Source organism: Acanthisitta chloris, unplaced genomic scaffold (assembly GCF_000695815.1).
Source record: "Acanthisitta chloris isolate BGI_N310 unplaced genomic scaffold, ASM69581v1 scaffold22637, whole genome shotgun sequence".
Classification (NCBI taxonomy): Eukaryota; Metazoa; Chordata; class Aves; order Passeriformes; family Acanthisittidae; genus Acanthisitta; species Acanthisitta chloris.
This window is the reverse complement of record NW_008684062.1, coordinates 43,423-62,206: the sequence shown is the minus strand read 5'-3', so window position 1 is coordinate 62,206 and position 18,784 is coordinate 43,423. Positions and strand designations below refer to the sequence as shown.

Genomic DNA, 18,784 nt, shown 5'->3' with positions numbered 1-18,784 from the left:
CTCCCAGATGCCCAAAGAGCTGTTTGCCATCTGCTCTGGGTGCAAGGTAGCAAGCTCACTGGAGATGTTCCCTAACCCAGTTTCAGCCCGGGGCTGCCTTTTGGATGGAGCTCTGTTAGCTCCTAGTGCTCCTCTCAGTTTGCTTCCTTTTCGACTTACTCCCTGTGGCCCTGAGCAAGGACTTCTAGCAGGATCCCATATATGCAAAACTGGAAGGTGTAAAAAAGAAATTGAAAGTACAATGGGAAGTAATCTGTGTTTCTCTCTGGAGCTAAGTAGCACCTCTTGAGTGGAGACTGCATGCATTACACTGTTTATAGAACACCTTGAGACCAAGAATATGAATTTATTTCTTTAGGCATCAGCTATGTTTAATCAAATTAAAGGAGGAAGGAGGAATGCACTCCACAAAAATGGATAAGCAAAGTTAAACAAAGAAAATTTACTAGTCTACAGTGGAATGGTTCCCTCTGAGTTATTTCCCCAGTTCTCATAATAGAGCAGTTGGATAGTAAAATTAGGAGAGATTGCGCAGCTGAATTATGACCATTGCTGCATGCAGGACCCTCACCTGCTTTATGTGGGCTGTAAAAGAAAATTGATAATGACGTTTTAAAAACTTCAGAATGTGGGTGGCTTAACAGAGTGGTCTGGTATAACTGTCTTACGGGTGCTGCTTTTGCTTAGCAGAATAATACGAGAGCTGGTCTGTGGGAAATCTAGAGACTGCATTTTTGTAGAGCTAGAAAGAGGCTTCAGAATTGCTCCTATAAATTATTAAATAATTTATAGTAAGTTTGAAATTAAATGTTTTAATGATTTCCTTGTTGAGACTTTGTTAAATCAATACCTCCCTATGAAGCATTGAAGGAAGGAAGGAAGGAAGGAAGGAAGGAAGGAAGGAAGGAAGGAAGGAAGGAAGGAAGGAAGGAAGGAAGGAAGGAAGGAAGGAAGGAAGGAAGGAAGGAAGGAAGGAAGGAAGGAAGGAAGGAAGGAAGGAAGGAAGGAAGGAAATGATAGATCAGTAGTTTTTCAACTGAGGATGGATCACCTTGCTGTGTTAGGTTTAAGGCTTGTTAGTGCCCCCTCCCAGCGGGCAGGGTGCGAGTGTCCCAGCGGGTGCTGTGAGCAAGCCTGTGTATTTACAACATATCCCGTGGTCCCATGGAAACTGCTGAAGAGTATGAATTTATCCTGGAGCAGATCAGGTAGCTTATCTCTTCCTTCCGTGGAGGGATCATGTAATCACCTGAGGTTTACCATGAGACAGAAGTATTCAGCAGCAGTCAGCTTTTGTGCAGTAACTCAGAGCCTTAGTGTATGCCTGAGTATTTGCCAATTTATCCATACACTAAAACAATTCCAATTTCATTTTCTGACACTTTTTTTTTCTGTTCTTTTTCTATTTTATTTCTCCTGTGGTTGGCTAGATCATATCTGTCCCTTGCCACCTGTCCTATGGATTTGACAATTCCCTAGTCATGTCCTAGTACTTTTTCTGATGTCTGTCGTTGTTGCTGTGCTCACCTAAAGGAATGAGGCTTATGCAGTCATGGTGTTCTCATGCCTACGAGGCTGACTGTGCTGCCCTAACAGTGTTTGAACCTGTTGGCCAGTGTCAGATGTAACAGAGTGATAGGGCTCTTGGAGGGAGTTGGGTTTTAAGGGACTGTAAAAATGAGCAGGTGAGTAAAAATGCTAACAATTGCCCCTGCTGTGGAGAAGAGTGGAGATATGCCAACTGGACCTTAGAATTGAGCCTAGATAGTGTCCTCCTGTGCATGCCATAGGTGCAGTAAAAGCTTCAGTCAGAGCTCCTCGCTCCTTAGGCAATGACAGGTCGATCTACAGAGAAGAAAGCATCCCTAGTTCTCTTGCTCATTGAAGTCTTCCCCAAGCTTACTCCTGAGCACAGGAACACACCAGCTGGTTTGAGGCTTGCTATTTATTAGAAGAATACGCCAAACTCTTCCAGTTGCATAGAATTATTTCCCTGGACATGTCACATCTCTTTTTGGCTTTGCCATGGAGTCAGGTAAGTTCAAAAAGGCAGAAGGCTGCAGAAGTCTGCAGCAGCAAATGACACCCCAGTCCCAGCATTTGCTGATCCCAGACTGATTGTTGCCTTTTTAGAACAGTAGAGAAGGTACTTGTTCAGTAGAAGCCCATGATATATCACAGCTACCACTGAAAGCCATCTCAGCTTTTCCTGGATGCTAGATGCAAATGCATTTTGTCTCATTAATAAATACAGTGCGAAAGGACTTCTGTAACATCCATTGTGCTTCAGTCCCTTCTCAAAACCAGTAAGGAACTGTGCCACAGGTGCTTGAGTCATAGCAGTGCAAAGCACAGATCTTGGAAATTAGTTGAGAGATGGCAGGCTGTTTTTCCAGTTAGGTATGGGAGATGCAGGGATGCATTGTTGGATACAGAAGGAGCTGTCTTTAGCCCTATCTGGCTGAGTGTGTTGCTCCTTGTAAGGTGTTTGTGCTCCTCATGTACCTGAGTGCATGTGTCCTGTGCCTACTCACCTCTTGGTGTTATGGAAATACTTACATTCCTGTCACAAATCCTAGCACGTGATACACGTTGTGGATGAAAGGCAGGTTGTGCACTGTGCTATTGACAGCACTGCAAAATATGGAAAGGTGCAAAAACCACAGAAGGCCTTTCCACATCCGTCTGTGCTGTGATGACTGAGGATTTATCCGGATGTTTTAGGTTCTAATTCAACTTTTTTGAAAGCCACAAATTTAGTTATAACTTTACTTTGGAGGAATCATCTAGGAAAACTTTAGGATTTTGTGGCTAAAACATTGTTTAAAACTTCAATACTTAGAAATATTTTGATTGTCCTGTTTTGAAAACATGAGTGTGAAAGGTGGGAAGGGAGGATGCTCATCCCTGTTTCCAGCACGAGGCAATAGAATGTGGTTCTTTCTGTGATTTAATTTCTGTGGCTACAAGTCCTGCAATTCAGGCTCTTCTCAGTGCTGTCTTTGTACAAGAGCTGATCGTACATTCCACATGGGTGACACTGCAGCAAGTGGGAAGCTGAGTTTCAGTCTGTAGTTCCAAATTTCTTGCAGTCTCACAGGTTTTTACTTGGCTTCATGTTACTTGCAGATTTTTTTTTGTGTGTGATTTAATTGAGTAGTCAGTGTGAATTTTGTGGTGTTCGTGTGCATGCAAGGCAGAGGGAGATTTTGTAAGTGTTCTGCGTTCACATGGACACAAACAGGTGGGTTTCCAGCAGAGGCATTTGCATTTGAAAACCTGCTCTAAACGGGCTGGGCTTTCCCAGGAGAGGCAGCACCGACAGTGAAACGCAGCGATCGATCAGCATAGAATTGTGTGAGCATTTGATGGGCAAAATGTTGTGGTATAAAGACAGGACCCAAGAATAAGCTCTTTGTGGCTTTGTTTCATTCCTGAAAACTGTGACTGAGAGGCTTTTATCATTTAAAAAAAAAATTAATCAGCCACATTTTGCCTAACTTGGAAAATATCACAAGATTCTTTGCAACATTCTAAGTGCCATTTCTTTAGTCTGGTTTTGATACTAAAAAAAAAAAAAGCATGTTTTTTATTTGCCTATATTTCCTCAACTCTAAAAGTAAAGTAATATCTGAACCAGACCTTTCAATGGCAGAGCTGAAGGCGTGTAATTTAGTGTACATAACAATAAACTCGCGTTCGAGCAGCTTTCTTGCTTTCCTAATTTTAACTAAGGAAAACATTCCCTTACTTATCGCAACACTTCTGTTACATGTCTCGTTTTTCAGGCCAAGTTCCTTATGGTATTTAGAGTTTATTTTAATTCTTAATCAAATGAGCCGTCCAGGAAAACCATCTAAAAAAACATACTATGATCAATGTTCAAACCCGCACCAATGGGGACACCTGGTGGAGACACTCCGAGTTGCTCAGGACGCGCTGCATTCCTCCCGGGAGTGGGCGAGCAGGAGTTGGTTTGCCAGGGAGGCGCTGCGAGTGTTTTTAACCACAGCAGCTCCGAGAGAACTCTCATCACTTCACCTGCCTGCTGCTGAGGGCTCCCTCGAAGCATCCTGCCCTTGCTCGAGTATGTGCACACAGTCGTGGTGGTGCTGATGCACAGTGAGTGGCGTGCAAGCACCCAATTCCTCAGCATCTGTTGTTTGTTAATGACACAGGGAATAAAGCTGCAATTACAGGCAAATGCTGTTTCTCTCTTGCTGCTGCAGGAGCTGCCATGTTCAAGGATTCTCAGATAAGCCCTATAGACATTTAGGAGATGTCCTACTGACATGTATTTGGAAGGTGATCTGGGAAGGTTAGGTGAAGATCCAGGACCATGTTTGCTCATAGCTGCAGGGCAGAGGAGAACACTTCTCTGAATTACATCCTGCTTTGTAGCATATGAGGTGCTCCAATCTCGACAGACAGCAGCTCGAGTATGCACTAACATTTTCCAGTCTGCAGGGCAAGTCCTAGTCCTCCTGCAGTGGGCAAGGCCTCCTTTCCTACTGTCCTCTAAATGTGGCCTTGAGGAGACCACAGCGAGGACAGCAGCCCAGACTGCCTTCGTTGATGAGTTTGGTCAGGGAGAGGGCACTGTGCCTGCCACTGATTTGGAAGCAGGCAGGCAGAACTCCGTTCATCCCTGGAACATTGCACTTACGTCAGAGGGCAGAGTATGGATTCCAGGCTGTTTATTTGTATATGCTCTGAAAGCTTTACTTGGAGTGTGACAAGCACAAGATCCAAGAGCAAGGCAGTCAGCTAGGCAGCATTACTGCACACATGCTCTAGGAACTGTGTGCAAATGGAGCTTTAATTGATGTGAATATGGTCATGGCTGGTTGTTTTCTAGTTCACTCAGGAAGCAAGCATTAGCCTTTCCTGTGACAGGGCAGCATCATACAGAAGGGTTCTGGTGTGCCTTCTGGCATGCACTGGCTGTGGAACATGGGATTATCTGGGGTTTTGTTTAAGTAGGAGAGGAGGAAAAGAAAGGAATGCTTACATTCACAAAGAAGGAAGGACAATTTCTGGGTCTTTGTTTTGTTGCAATCTATTCTGACATAGAGTAAAATTTATACCCTACTGGTTTTCTCATTGTTTGGGAAAGAAGGAATATATTCATTATAATTCTGCACCAGAGCCACCAGACCATTGGGAAAAACAGTGACTTTGACTCAGGCCATCACAAGTTGGGCAGCAGACTGTGGATTTTGATTAGACATAGCGGAGTATTATGTGTGTTTAATGCACATTTCAGAATATTTTGTGGCAAATCAGAACTGCAAATTAAGTATGAATTGCCATCCCATAGGCATGCAGTCTAGCCTGCTTACTCTGTTCCCTCTCACAAAAGGAGACTAATCATAAATGAGAGGCAGGCTAATTCCCTCTCACAAAAGCAGACTAATAGTAATGAAAGACAGGCTAATTTATATGTTGCTATTCCTGTGTTGGGGTAAATCTCAAGGCGAGACACAATTTTTTTGCCATGGGACTCAGGAGTGGGCAATTTTAAAGTCAGTGCTTGAATTCAGATGGCTCAGTGAGACTCCATTCATGCTTCAGGTGGCTCAGAGACTCAGCAGAGCTGGCTGGAGGCAGTCACTGTGAATACTACCAGTAACTGTCCTGGTCCAGGCCAGAGGTCCCTGCCTGACAGCAGGCAGGAGCAGATGCCAGCAGAAGGAATATTCTAGCAAACTTCACAGACTAAATATTTCTTGCTTCTCTTCCTTGCAGAAAACACCTTTTGCAGCGGTGACCATGTATCATGGCACAGCCCCCTGGACAACAGTGAATCTAGAATCCAGCATATGTTACTGACAGAAGACCCTCAGATGCAGCCGGTGCAGACTCCTTTTGGGGTCGTTACATTCCTACAGGTATGGCCCAGCCACAGTGGCTCTGACTGCCACCTCCTGGACATGGAGTGCAGCTAACATTGCGTTTAGCTTTGATAAGTCAGATATTTATTATCCTGTCTTCCATTTTTCTTCTTTATTTGATGTCTGTGGATCTCATCTTTGAGTTGTTACTCTGGAGGTGTTCAGTAAGCATTTTACCAGGACTGGACAATGACACATGCAGTTCTCAAGACAGGGGTCTACCCAATGGAAAAAAGATTTACATCTCAAAACAGACCTGGAGTTGAATATTACATTACTGCTCTGAAATTTCAAACATGATAATAGGAAAAAGTGTTGAGAGAAACACTTTTAAAAGTGAATGTAAAGATAAATTCTAATTAATTCTACAGTAGTATCGGTAAGTGATCCACTGGTTTGAGTTCCAGAAAAAGAACAGTTTGGAGCAGGACTCGGAGCTGCTTTCACAGTACTTAATGACAGAAATGTGTCTTGCAGCATTGACACAAAAAATCTTTAGAAACTAAGTGAGTTTTCCTGTATTGATCTACCATTTAAGAAGGTTCAGGTTTGCTTGGCAAATGAAACGTTTAAAAAATCCCTCGTGATCTATCCTTGCTGAGTGTAGGGAGCTTCTGTGGTCAAACAGGTTTGCTTGCTTTCCTGAAGTCCTTCTTCTCAGCGATGTCTCTTAGATATGGGCTGCTTTGGATATTTTTAAATTGCATATAGAGCTAATAAATTTAGTGGAAGAGCTGGCATAGTTTATGCCAACTGCTGATTTCTGCCTGCTCCATGGAAAATTTCCATCCTGCGGGAAAATGCAAGTGTCTGTATTTACAATTTAAGCTTCAAGTTGCTCCCCTTCATCTTTGGCTGCAGTTGCAACATGTAAGGGGAAGCTCCATTACCACAAACCTGCACAAGGTAACTGCTGTGCAAGGGCAGAGCCTTTCCTGAGTTTTCTGAGGTGCCCAAAAGTCTGTGTTTTATCAACAAGAAAGAGGTGGGTGTGGGATTAATTAGTGAAAGGTGAGTTGTGGGACCTGGAAGGAGAGGCAGAGAGCCAAGCTAAGCAGGGCAGTTCCTGGCTGACTCTCCAGTTAGTACTGAATTAGTCCTCATCTCTTCTTCAGTGCCCAGCTGTCTTGGATCAAAGAACAGTCAACTTGCTGCATCCTGAGGCTCTTGGCCGCTAATCTTCCCCAACACATACAGTTGACTTGGTGTTCCTCTTTGTTTGATGCTTGTTGTTATGGACTTATTTTGACCCATGAGGATAAATGATTGCAAAAAGCAAAGAATGAACACAAGATAGTTTCCTGTTTAGAGTCTTGTTGTTTGTATGTAATTAGTGAGTGAAGGCCCAGGGAGGGGTGTCCTGAAGCAAGGGTGATTCAGGCTGTTGATGGAGGAAGCCTGAGAAATGGGTGGGGATGAAGTGCATCTCCAAGGGCTGGGCTCTGAGAAAGTGAGCTCTGCGAGGGGCAGGGGAGGTAGGGTGTGCAGGACTGTGTATGTGCTGACACTGTTGGTTTTTTACACAGATCTGTATCAGTGCAGATACATGCTTGCAGCAGAGGCATGTCATGCACTGCTGCTTGCTGCTCTTCAGAACTTGATTTTTGATTTCCTCTTTTCTGATAAAATATCAGTTGAACAGATTTTGACCAAAAATTTAGTATTGTTGGAATATGTTTGGAATATTGAGCAAGAAAATAGAAGGCCATGACTAAAATAATTTTTCATCCCAAGGAGTGAATCTCTGTGCTCAAAGGCATAAGCCAGAGGTTGATATAGCAGGAAGAAACTGCCTTCCCCTATCAACTGAGGCTGTTTTACCCCTTCATTTGAAGTGGTTTATCTCAGCTGCTCTGAGAGAGACATCTGGTATTGCTCAGTGTTGCAGCTCCTATCCTGAAAAGCAAACACATCTTGCCTTCTACAGGAAGGCAGAAATCTGCAGTTGCCTGCAGTGACAAGTGGATTATGTGGTGTGTAAGCAGCTTTACTTTATGGCGCTGTGTAAGATGTAACATCAGCAAACTGAGTTGGTTAAGGATTTTATGAGCACCAAAGCAATCCCTTGTGGCAGCAAGTCCCTTGCCTGGTTGAAATTGCTCATGCAGTATTGCGTTTACCTCCAGCAGCTGGCTGACAGAGCAGTGTTTGCATGTGCTCAGACCCTAACCTTTTTGGCTAGTCTTATCCTGTGTGGACTAGGTTGAAAAGTCAGAGCAGAGTCATGTATAAATCCTGACTTGTCACCAGTGCCTCCTCGTAGTTAAGTTCACACACATTGTGCAAGATTAAATGTTATGTGACAAGGACACCTCATGTGGTAAGCAGAGAGAGAACATAAAGAATGGCAGAATTCCAGTGCTGTCTCAGGCTCCATTCATCCTAGAACATCTAGTTAGATTAAAGAAATGGTGCTTCTCTGTATCTGCACTGTTTGATCCAGTACCAGGTGGTACATTTTCTCTACAATTCTTGCACAGTTTCCATCCAGTTTAGTATGTGTTTTTATTTATTCCAGATTGTTGGGGTTTGCACTGAGGAACTGCATGCAGCTCAGCAGTGGAATGGTCAAGGGATCTTGGAACTGCTTCGGACTGTCCCGGTGTAAGTGGTCATATAGCCCAAAGAGAGGAGCATTTCCATAGAGAACAATTCAGTTGTTTGGTTTTGTTAGCAATCTTTAACTTAATGATGGAACTTACTTAGTCTGTGCTATAACAAGAGATGGGAATTTACTGCAAATCTGTTCTCACACACAGACACATAGATGGCACATTAATGCATGTGGAAGTCCACATGTTCAGGGTGGAATAGAATGAGGTCTTGAAAGCTTAATTTCCTTCCTCTTATGCCTGCAGGGTTTTCTCATTGGTTCTTCCTGAAAGAGCTGGGATAACTGTTACTGGTGACCTCTCTGTGTAGTTCAAAAGAAAGGAAGGAGAGGGTCTGGCTTACAAAGCTTGGACACTGTCTGAAAGTGAGAAAGTCGCTCTCAAACTGGCCCCACTCTTGGTGTGCTCATTAGCAACAGGAGGAGCACTCATGCAAGTGAAGTTCATTGTTATTTCTCCCACGGCAAAACAAAGATGTTGTTGGGTTGAGGAAGAGATGGGTTTTTACATGGTAAATGATATGTTGATGCTTTATTTGCTGCCAGGTTTCAGCTAAACTTTTTTGGCCTGCAGGTGTTTTGTTTAAATATTTTTATATTTAGTGGAAGTTATTGCCATGTGATTGTAGCTCAAAAGACTTGGTTTTTTAAACAAAATTTTTCTGAATATGTGTTTCTGGGCACAATAGTACATTCTCTAGTGTCACAATAGCCTTGAATTGATTGATTATTTGGAAGAGCTGGACTTCTTAAACTTGAACTTTTCCCTTTTAGGCACAAGTGCAGATAATTCATGCAAATGCCCTAGAGCAGAGTGAATTTGTCCAGCTGCAAGCTTTGTTTCTGGGTCCCCAAGACAATAAACACTGCCTGCAGCTCCCTTGGCTCCTCTCAGTCAGTACAGATATAGCACCCCTCTCAGTCTGTTCTCATGTTGGGTTTTGGCTTTTGTGCTCTAGTACAAGTACCTTTCCAAGGATAAAATGAGACCCAAATGTTCAGGATTTGAAGGCAAAGCTGCAAACTACTAAAGCATTGCTGTGGAATCAGTGTAAAAGTCTCTTGCATCCCAGTGAGGAACTGAAGCAGGCCACACTCTGCGGTTAATAATTCACAGCTTCCAAAGAGATGTGAAAGGAGTGGCTATCGATGCATCTGAGGAGCTATAAAATATTAACTTTTATTGTACCCACTCCAAGTGCTTTAGGAATGACACAGACTAGGCTAGAGGAGGGGGCTTTTGACTGCAATAACAAAGTATCTCATAAAAAAATGAAATTTTTTATGGCAATCCCAAAAGACTTCAAATGAAAAGCACCGTCTAAGGAAGGCTGAGTTCTGCATTCTGCCTGCACTGTGACCCAAAGTGAAGTGTCCAAGTAGTTCATCTTTCCTGTAATCTGTTTTCTATCAACTTTGTTGGGAAACATCTTGACCCTTCTGACTTTTATTGCTAATGAAAACAAAGATTTCCCTAAACCACCTGAGTACTTGGCCGTTAAGTACCAGCTGAGCAACACATCTGTTGTGAGGGTATTTATCAGGGCACTAAGCTTTTTGTGGTACTGAACATGACTACTTATCTCAGCAAAAAGTGCAGCCCCACTGGGACCTTGCTATTTCTTTAGATACATAATAGAGGTGTAAATCTTGACCCCATGTCTTGCCCATCTTTCTTAGACCCAGGCTACACTGGACTTCTCAGTCCCAGTTCAGTTAGCTGTAAGATTAAAACCCACCTCAGTCTTCCATGAGTAAGTGGGCCTGCACAGGGTATGATAGTCTGTGTCAGTCCCGACTGCTCCTCAAGTCTTGGTGGTGGTAAGGAGATTAACTGCTAGGTCATGGAGGGCTTTTATTAAGTAAAAGGCAAATGCATGCTACGGGATGTACACACAGCATAGAGAGATTTCTAAACTTGTTTTAAACTCTTATCTTGTGCTTCTTTCCAGTACAGGTCCACTTTGAGGACCATGCTGGGGAGATCTAGCTAAAGGACTTGTTGGGTTTATTACCTGTCTGTCTTTCGTTCTAGAGCTGGAGGCCCCTGGTTGATAACAGATATGCGAAGAGGAGAGACAATATTCGAGATTGACCCTCATCTGCAAGTATGTCTTTAGTTTATAAAATGTCATGTCTTTTGTAGTAGCCAGGGAGAATTGGTTTAATGGCATACAACAGTTCTATTATTTGCTATAAAGTTTCTTGGATCTCCTAATGTTTGCAATAATCCCAGAAATGTCTTAGAAACTCTTTGCCCTCTCAGAGGTGGTTCAAGAGGGCACATGTCCAGGCCCAGGTGGATGGCAGCTCTAGGGAAAAAGTTAGAGAAGGGAAACCAGGAAAGCAGAATCTTCTATATGAGACAAATTGTTAAGATTTGGACTAGATTTTTTAGAAGGGAGGAAAATAGAAGAGGATAAAAGAACATTGAACAATACAAGATTTAGAAATGGAGCATCAAGAAATTCCTTCTTTCTTTTATATGCAAACCTGAGGAGATATAATATACAGAAAACTCAAAACCAACTAAGCACTGTTTTTTCACAGCAAACGTGACAGTGTAGCTCATTTCTGTAGGATGTCACTTGAGGCCAAGTAGTTAGTTAGTGTGGTCTGAGAAATAATGGGAAGCCAAAAGTATCTCATGCAGTTATTAATAATCCGTGCAAGAAGATATATTAAACCTTCTTCTTCTGAGTTCAAGTTAATTTCTGAAATTTAAAGACCAGAATAGGACCTCAATGAAGAGGTTAGTGTCCTGTGGACTTCTGCTGACCCTCGTATTTGGGAGGCAGTTCTGCATCCCTTCAGCAGAGCTGTGGAACTAGAGTGCATGGGTCCCAGGCACATCCAGTGTGGTGCTGGTCATGTCTCAGTGAATCACTGAGTACTTGCCTTTAACTGAGAACTTATGGCTCAGCCTGGTAGGGCACGTGCATATGTGCACGTTTCATACAAGCTATTGCGTTTGCTTATGGTCTGCATGTCTGCATCTGATTACCCTCAGTTGCCTCACAAGATCTTTTATTTTGAAGGCTTAACAACAAAACCAAATTCTACTTTTACTGTTTTTAAGGATTTGTTTGTCTAAAATAACCCCAGTCTGAGAAACACCAAAAAAAATATTCCACAGTATGGGAGCTAATACAACTGCAAGTCCCATAAAGTTTTTAGGCTCTTCAGAACTTTGCCCTCTCCCCTCCTGGAGGTGTTTCTGTTGTCTGCACACTGGTGATTCTTAATGATAACAGGGTTTTCTTCAATTTACTGTAAGTGAAAAATAGCTTAGCTTACTGGAATCTGAGTCAGCCAAGGCAAGTTAAGGCAAATGAAGAGTATCTCTGCCTCACCAGTGTGTCCTGCTGCTGGAAACTGCTATGTCTGTGGTCCTTCCGGACTTCCTCACATTGAAGACATTCCTGTTTCTGTTCTCTCTTGCCCTTGCAGAAGTGCATATGTCCAGGTGGGTGTGTGTGTGCACACCTCCTTCCTGCTCTGGTGCTGCAGCCTCCAGGGATTCACAGGGCAAAACCCACTGCTGAGTCCTGCAAAGAGGCTTTGCTGAGCACAGGGAGCAAGTCTGTGCCAGGCTGGATTCAGCCGTGTCATGTGCCTCCTGCCCTAATTAGTGGGGAAAGGAGAAACTGTTGTTCGCTTGGCGTTTTCTTGGTGGTGGTATGGGGTGTGTGAGACCAGAAAGGTAGAAGTGGAAGAGAGGTGGAGGGGAGGGAGGGAGCAGGCAGAGAAAATGGACAACTTTCTCAGGAGCCAGCAAGCATGTTGCCTGCCTGGGAAGCAAGCAGAGTTTGTTTGGAGCCTGCATTGTGGGAATCAATGTGGCTGTCTCTTGTGGGAATTGGTTGAGGCCTAAACCCAGCCCTGGCAGCAGCAGCTGTACTTTCTGTTCAGAGTTGCTGAGAATGGATCCCAACTAAGATGTCATCTCAGGATGTCAGCAATTAACACTGTGGCAACACTGGCTGTTTTCTGTTCAGCCAGGCTTCCCTGTAGGCCATTCAGATTTCCCTGGCAGCACTGTCAAACAATTCCTGTCGGTCCCCAGTTCTGTGCTGATTCTCAGTGCTTTGCTTCTGTTTAGCAGATATCTCAGAACAGAATAAAGCTGATTTGAATTTCCTGAGTTGTGGTTGCTGCTCTGCGGGTCACACTGCAGTGCTCTGGCTCATTTAAAAAGGGATCAATGACTTGTAAGAGCCTCAGAGCATCCCTCCCACATGCTGAGAGGAAAATGGGACAGAAACATCCTTTCTTTGAGGAAGGAAGAAGCTGAACCTCCTTTGCCCTGGGCTCCTCCAACCTCCTGCTCAGGCTGCCCTTTCAGGGGAGGAAGAACAGCCTGTCAGTCCAGGCAAATCTTTGCTGGCTAAAGATGGGGTAGAACTGTGCATTGCCACAGCTATGATTCTGCAGTGGTTGAGGGTTTTTTGGGCTTTTCCCCTTCCAACATCAATACTTGCAAATGTTATAAAACAGGCATGCAAATTAGCCTGCCTTAAGCCAGCTCGTTTCCATCAGCTCCCCTTGATCTCCAAGGGATGCCAACAGAGCAGCACTTCTTCCCCTGAGGAAGTGCTCTGCAAGCCAGCTGAGCTGCAGATGAGAATCCCTTTCCCCCTCCCCGAGGCTCTGTGCACTGTCCGCAGGCCTTGGCTGTGGCTCTGAGTGGGGCCCTGACTGCAGGGATGGAGGAGCAGGTCCCACCGGAGCCTCAGGACCCTCTGGGCTCTTCTACTCCCTGCTTGAGGGGCAAGGCTCTCCCATGCTTCCCCAATGCCTGGGATGAAAAATAACTGCGCTGACAAGTTACACCTCCCCATGCCAGCTGATCTGGGTCCTCACAGAGCACTGCGGAGGGCTCCCAAAGGAGCCACATGCTAAATCTCACTTAGAGCATTGTTTGCATATGTAGGAACGGATGTATTTTTATTTCTTTTTCCACAACTTCTATTTCTGGGTGACACAACTAATTTTATGTTTAGGATGTAACAAAAGAAAATCCCAGCAGATTTGTTATTTCTCAGATTTTCCCATTACGTTTTCAAGAAGCCAGTTTCCCCTGATGCCAGAGGAAGATCCCAAAAAGGAGCAGGCTTTCATGGAGAGGCAGAAGGAAGGCAGTCTCTTGAATGCTTAAGTCTAAGTCAAGACTGCTCTGATCCGGCCCCCAGCCAGAGGATCCTGCCTCCGCTTTTGGGCCAAAGAGCAGGTTTTGGGAGGTGATTCAGATGAAGAAAAATGAAAGGAGTTGGCTCAAGGGAAGGGGTAGGAACACATGGAGGAGGGTGGGACTGCAGTCACTGCAAATTACATCAACTTAAACCACTCTGCAACCACACCCTGAGTCCTTGTGCTTATCTTTGAGCTTCTCAAATCCTCCCTTGAATGGTCACAAGAACAGGCAATGCTCTTCCTAGGGTGCAGCATGCACAGTTGGGCAAGGGGAGAGATGTATGTGGGTTTAGTCTGGAAACTGTTTCTTAGGGAACAGATTTTGCAAAGTGCTGGATGCTCACACAGTGTCTCATCTCCAGTGGTGAGGTCAAACACAAAGTGGAGAGATGCATTTTCATTGTGCGTAACAACTCTGCTCTTTCCTCAAATCCTCAGAGTTCCCTGGGACTCGTTGCCTGTTTTGAGGTGACCCAGATGTATTCAGTGAGATGGAGATCTTGCAAGTGTCACTGAGTGGTAGCAGAAGCGACACCCCTTCAAAAAAGGGAGAAACGAGCCTGGTTGGTTGGGTGCCAGGCAAGAGCCCTTCCTCAGTGCAGCTCAGCCCCGAGTTTGTTCAGCTCAACATTACCCCCTTGTGGGTCACAGGTGCAAATTCAGACCGATGCCAGTGTCCGAGCAGGTGGTGTTCTCTGGAACTTCTGACTGTAGCTTAGGGCAGTCTTGCTGGCAACAGATGCACATGTCCTTGAGAAAAAGTCTGGTGTCTGAGAGCATCTAGCTGCTCATGGCTGGTGCGAGACACCTTCCGATACCCAAACGGTGGTTATGTGCTCAGAAAGCACAACTTGCAAGGGACGGAGTTTGTTTATTTGACAGTAGAAAAAGCTATGCAAAAGCTTTGACATTGGGAACAGACCTGTGTCTCCTTGCATGTCCAAACTTGCATATTTGTCCTTTATGGAACACCTCAGCACACTGCAAAGCAGTGGTTGGCTGGACAGTTTGCAAATGAAGAGCCCTTGTGAATGATGTGTCTCTCTGTGAGCTGTTTTCATTGTAGGACTCCTTGGTAAGGTTGGAAAGAGAACTGGACTTTAGTTATTCAGGAGTTTGTTATTATTGACATGTAATAGATTGACTGCCAAGCTGTGCTTCATACAGGAGAGTGTAATGTAGTGTCTTAAATACTTCGAGTTGGTGTAAGTCAGAGCTAACACTGAAAGAGGCGACTCTGCACACCCTATGCCATTCACTTCCATCTCTGTCTTTACCTCCTTTGTGCCTGCCACAGCCATGTAATGAAGCAGTGGGGAAGGGGCAGGAGGTCAGCTCAACCTGCTATGGAAAAGGTTTGTTCAGACCAGCTCCCTGATTTGGCTCAGTGTGCACAGGGGCTAGAGAGCGGAAACGGCCGCAAAGGGGGATCTGCAGGAGCTGCTGAAGACCGGGCTGCACCTTGGTGGGTTCCAGCTTGGGTTCAAACCACACCCAAAAAAGTCTTGGGGTTTTGGATCTTTTCAAGCAGGAGAGAGTCGACAAAGGGATTGAGACAGATGGCTCAAACCTGAGTGGAGTGAGCGCCAAATGTGCCTGGGATGACCTCAGCCGGCCACCAGAGGATGATGAAGACAGCAGGAGCATTTGCATTGGGACCCAGCCACGGCGGCTCTCTGGGAAAGGTAAGGGGTCCTGGGCCAAATCACTGTCGTGACCTTACAGCTTGTTTCCTGATGGGTCTGGGCAGTGCGCTGAGTCATGCAGCATCTTCGAGGTCATAACAAGCACCACAGTTATTGGAAGGCTCAGTGTGTCTCGGAGGAGTGAAATGAACTTTGAGGAAGGCAGGAGAGAGGAAGAGAGCTCTTGGCATTGTTTTGCCTAAATGTTTCTTTCAGGTTTTAGGCAAATTGTAATCAGAACCTGCTCAGTTAAACTGAGCAGTTGGTAAAACCAGGACTGTAAACACCTGCAAGGTGAAGCAGTTGTATTTTCCGAAGCTGTTTCCTTATTAACATTGTCACTTCTTGGATGGCAAGTTGGACTGGCACTACACATTGCTGCAGCTGAATGCAAGTGATTCTTGCAAATATAGAACTCTGGAAAGAAGAAATAAAGCACAGTGGAGTTCCCCTGGGCAGTGAAATGCCCTCTCAGGGAACAGATCTCATAGCCTCCACAGGCTTGAAATTATGCATGTTACCTTTCAAATGGGTGAAGCAATGTAAAATTTGGGGGCTTGAGAATTCCTGGAATTAACAATGGTTTCCATAGGAATGGCATCTTGTTCTTAAATCAGTGGTAAGAATTATTTAAGTACATATAGAGTTTCTTCTGGCTTCTGTGCAAGTATTTTGAAGTGCTCTGGATCTAAAAAGGCTATTTTCCCTCAGCTTTGAAAATGGAAAGCTCAAGGCAGGTATTCATGGTGAAATTTGTACGTCCTTCTAAAGATTTTGAAATAATTTGGATATTTTTTTCTCTACCTGTTTCTCACATTTCTCAAAAAAAGATGAGGAAACTTCTAAGGAAAAGGTGGGAAAGCTTTCTATTAAAAATATGTGGCCAGTAGACATTTTAAGAAAATGGAGAAGTAAAAAGACTGCATATGAAGTGCACAATTTGCAGCTGATTTTCAGGTGTGAGCTCGAGGCTAAAGGTTGCCCTGCCTGGAATTCCCTTCTTTTGTGAATCTTGTTGTAAATTAAGCAACAGCCAAGTGCAAAAACTTGGGAACCTTCATGCACTCATTTGGTAAAGGAAAAAAATTCCTGTTATGCCTAATGGGAAAGATTATTTCCAGTGCAAAGACTTGGAAGTGTCAGGAGGTTCTGTAAGAGCTACAGAAACAGCAAACACCTCATTTTTGAAAATTTACAAAACTACTCAGAACTTCCTCATCAGGATGGCTCAGTACAAAAGGTTCCAGTTCTCCTTGCCTGAGATAACATTGCAGCCCAGACCAAGAGAATTCAAGCTGACTTTATAAAGTAAAATAACTCCTAAGGAAGTGCAGTTAAGAATTAACCCTTAGCATCTCTTAATTTCTTTTTGAAAGGGAAGAGTAGATGAAACACACCTGATATCTCAGTGATGTTTCTGGGAACTCTAAATCATGTTAAAAAACATTTCTCTTTGCAGACACAGAGCAAATCAGGGAGACTTTGCGGAGAGGGCTTGAGATTAATAGCAAACCTGTCCTACCTCCAATCAATGCACAAAGACAGAACGGGTTGAACCACGACCGAGCACCGTAAGTTTCAAGCCTGCACACTCAGATGGTGGCAATGGGAGGCTAAAGAGTTCAGCGTGGAAAACAAAGTTAAAGCTGGGTGGGAAAAGTCTTGGCAAGGGGAGAGGAAAGCTAGCAGTGAATACTTGCAAACTGCAAGGATAGAGGGAGAAGAGTAGTTTAGGTTGGTTAGTGGGCTGGTACTCGGGAGGGCAGCTTTTGAGAGGGGTTTTGGACAAACCTTGCTAATGCAGAGTAGCTGTGAGACTGTGTTCTGTAGAATGTGCTGTTCATGGTCTACAGTGTTTGAAATCAGACTGGACTGATCCCTATAAAATGTACTGTGCTGAATAGAGCTATGTTATCCAGAGCTAGGTAGCATAGATGACTGCTGATATTTTTGCCTGAGTATTTTGGTTTCAAGCTCATAATTACAAACCTTTTGGTGAAAATGTTGATTGATTATTTTTTTTAAGTGACTTTGATCTCACCTTGCTTAAACAGGCAGGTTCTGTCGGTAATTACATGCCAATACCACCCTGGTCTCTAATAGTCTGTAGTCTAACAGGTGATTTAAGTGGGACTAGGTGGGCCTGTAGATCTTTCATTTGTAACTTTTGACTTCAGTGAATCTGTAGGAAATTACCTGAGGTTTCAAGCCATCGGTAGCATCTGCACTTCTTTTTGGGTTTCTCCCCTTCCCCTCTTAGGCTTACTTCAGTTGCCAGTGAAGTGTCTTCCCATCAATCTTAGTGTTTTCATCTATATGATACCGAAGGGCATGCATCTTTGCTGCACGCTTTCATCTTGGTATTTCCTTTGGTTTCTCAGTCTCTGACGAGCATTTGTGCTTTCTTGTTCTGAGAGTAAAGATCAACATTAAATCAGCACTTTCCTGTAGTGCCAGGCAGGGACAGCATCCTGCTCTGTTTCAATTCCTGTTTTGTTCTGGATTCAAACATTTCATGAGAAAACTATTTCTCATAGTTGTCCTTTTTTGTTCCTTTTTGTGGGTTATTTCTGATTGGAATGTTTCTGAGTTGCCTAGTCCTTTGGGGGAAGTATTATGTCAACTGCTGACACTGTGTACTAATAAGTAATATGGAATATTGGGGCTTATATTGAAAAAAATTCAAGTGACTTTACTATTGCTTTAGGAATGATCTTATTTTTGCTATGTAGTAATTATATGGAGCTAGATTCTGACCTGACTCGAGTTTTGAGTACTATTTCCCTGCCTGAAGATTGGTCACATTGGACCATTGGTTAGTCCTGTTGGCCGCAGTGGAAAAAAAATAAAATTATATTGTGTGATCTGCACAAATCACACCCAGCCTTGGAAGACTCAGAAGTACTGGGCAGGATTTCTCACAGATGCTGGGCTCCTGCATGCATCTGCATGCCCAGTATAAGCTCTGAGTCTACAGTGGTTGGGGATGACCACAAACATTTTGGGTGCACATCAGGTCAAGGAGGCAGCTGATGGGTAAGCCTTAATGCTGGGAGGCAGTTGTTGCTTAGATAAGAGATCTTTACGTTACTCAGGGTAAGATAAACAGATATGCTTGAGACAGAGTGGTGAAAGGTTAGCAGAGGTCTAAGGTGAAGCATACAAATATTTACCTGGGTTTTTAACTGTTCTGAGACAGAGAGGAAGGCAGGTCAAATTCAGAACCTCATATCCATGCCAGTGCTCTTTGTTGCAAATCTCTCTTACCTGCAGCAGCTGCACACCTATCCTGCCTGAAGCCTAAGTGGCAGGAATGGCTGGTTCCCAGGGTTTGCCTCCTAGAAGATCAATACATTTCTCTGAGGTCTATGGTTACCACTGGGGAAACTGATAGCTAGCCT

The 18,784-nt window shown here is 44.0% G+C and overlaps 1 protein-coding gene across 1 annotated transcript in view; it reads left to right on the top strand.

The window, feature by feature from the left end:
* Nucleotides 1-18,784, top strand: part of SUFU (suppressor of fused homolog (Drosophila)) — an 86,667-nt gene that overhangs the window by 40,584 nt on the left and 27,299 nt on the right. The window contains exons 3-7 of the mRNA XM_009079148.1: nt 5,749-5,891; nt 8,413-8,498; nt 10,541-10,613; nt 15,230-15,383; nt 16,843-16,954. Coding sequence (XP_009077396.1) covers nt 5,749-5,891; nt 8,413-8,498; nt 10,541-10,613; nt 15,230-15,383; nt 16,843-16,954 — 568 coding nt within the window. The remainder of the gene's footprint in view (nt 1-5,748; nt 5,892-8,412; nt 8,499-10,540; nt 10,614-15,229; nt 15,384-16,842; nt 16,955-18,784) is intronic.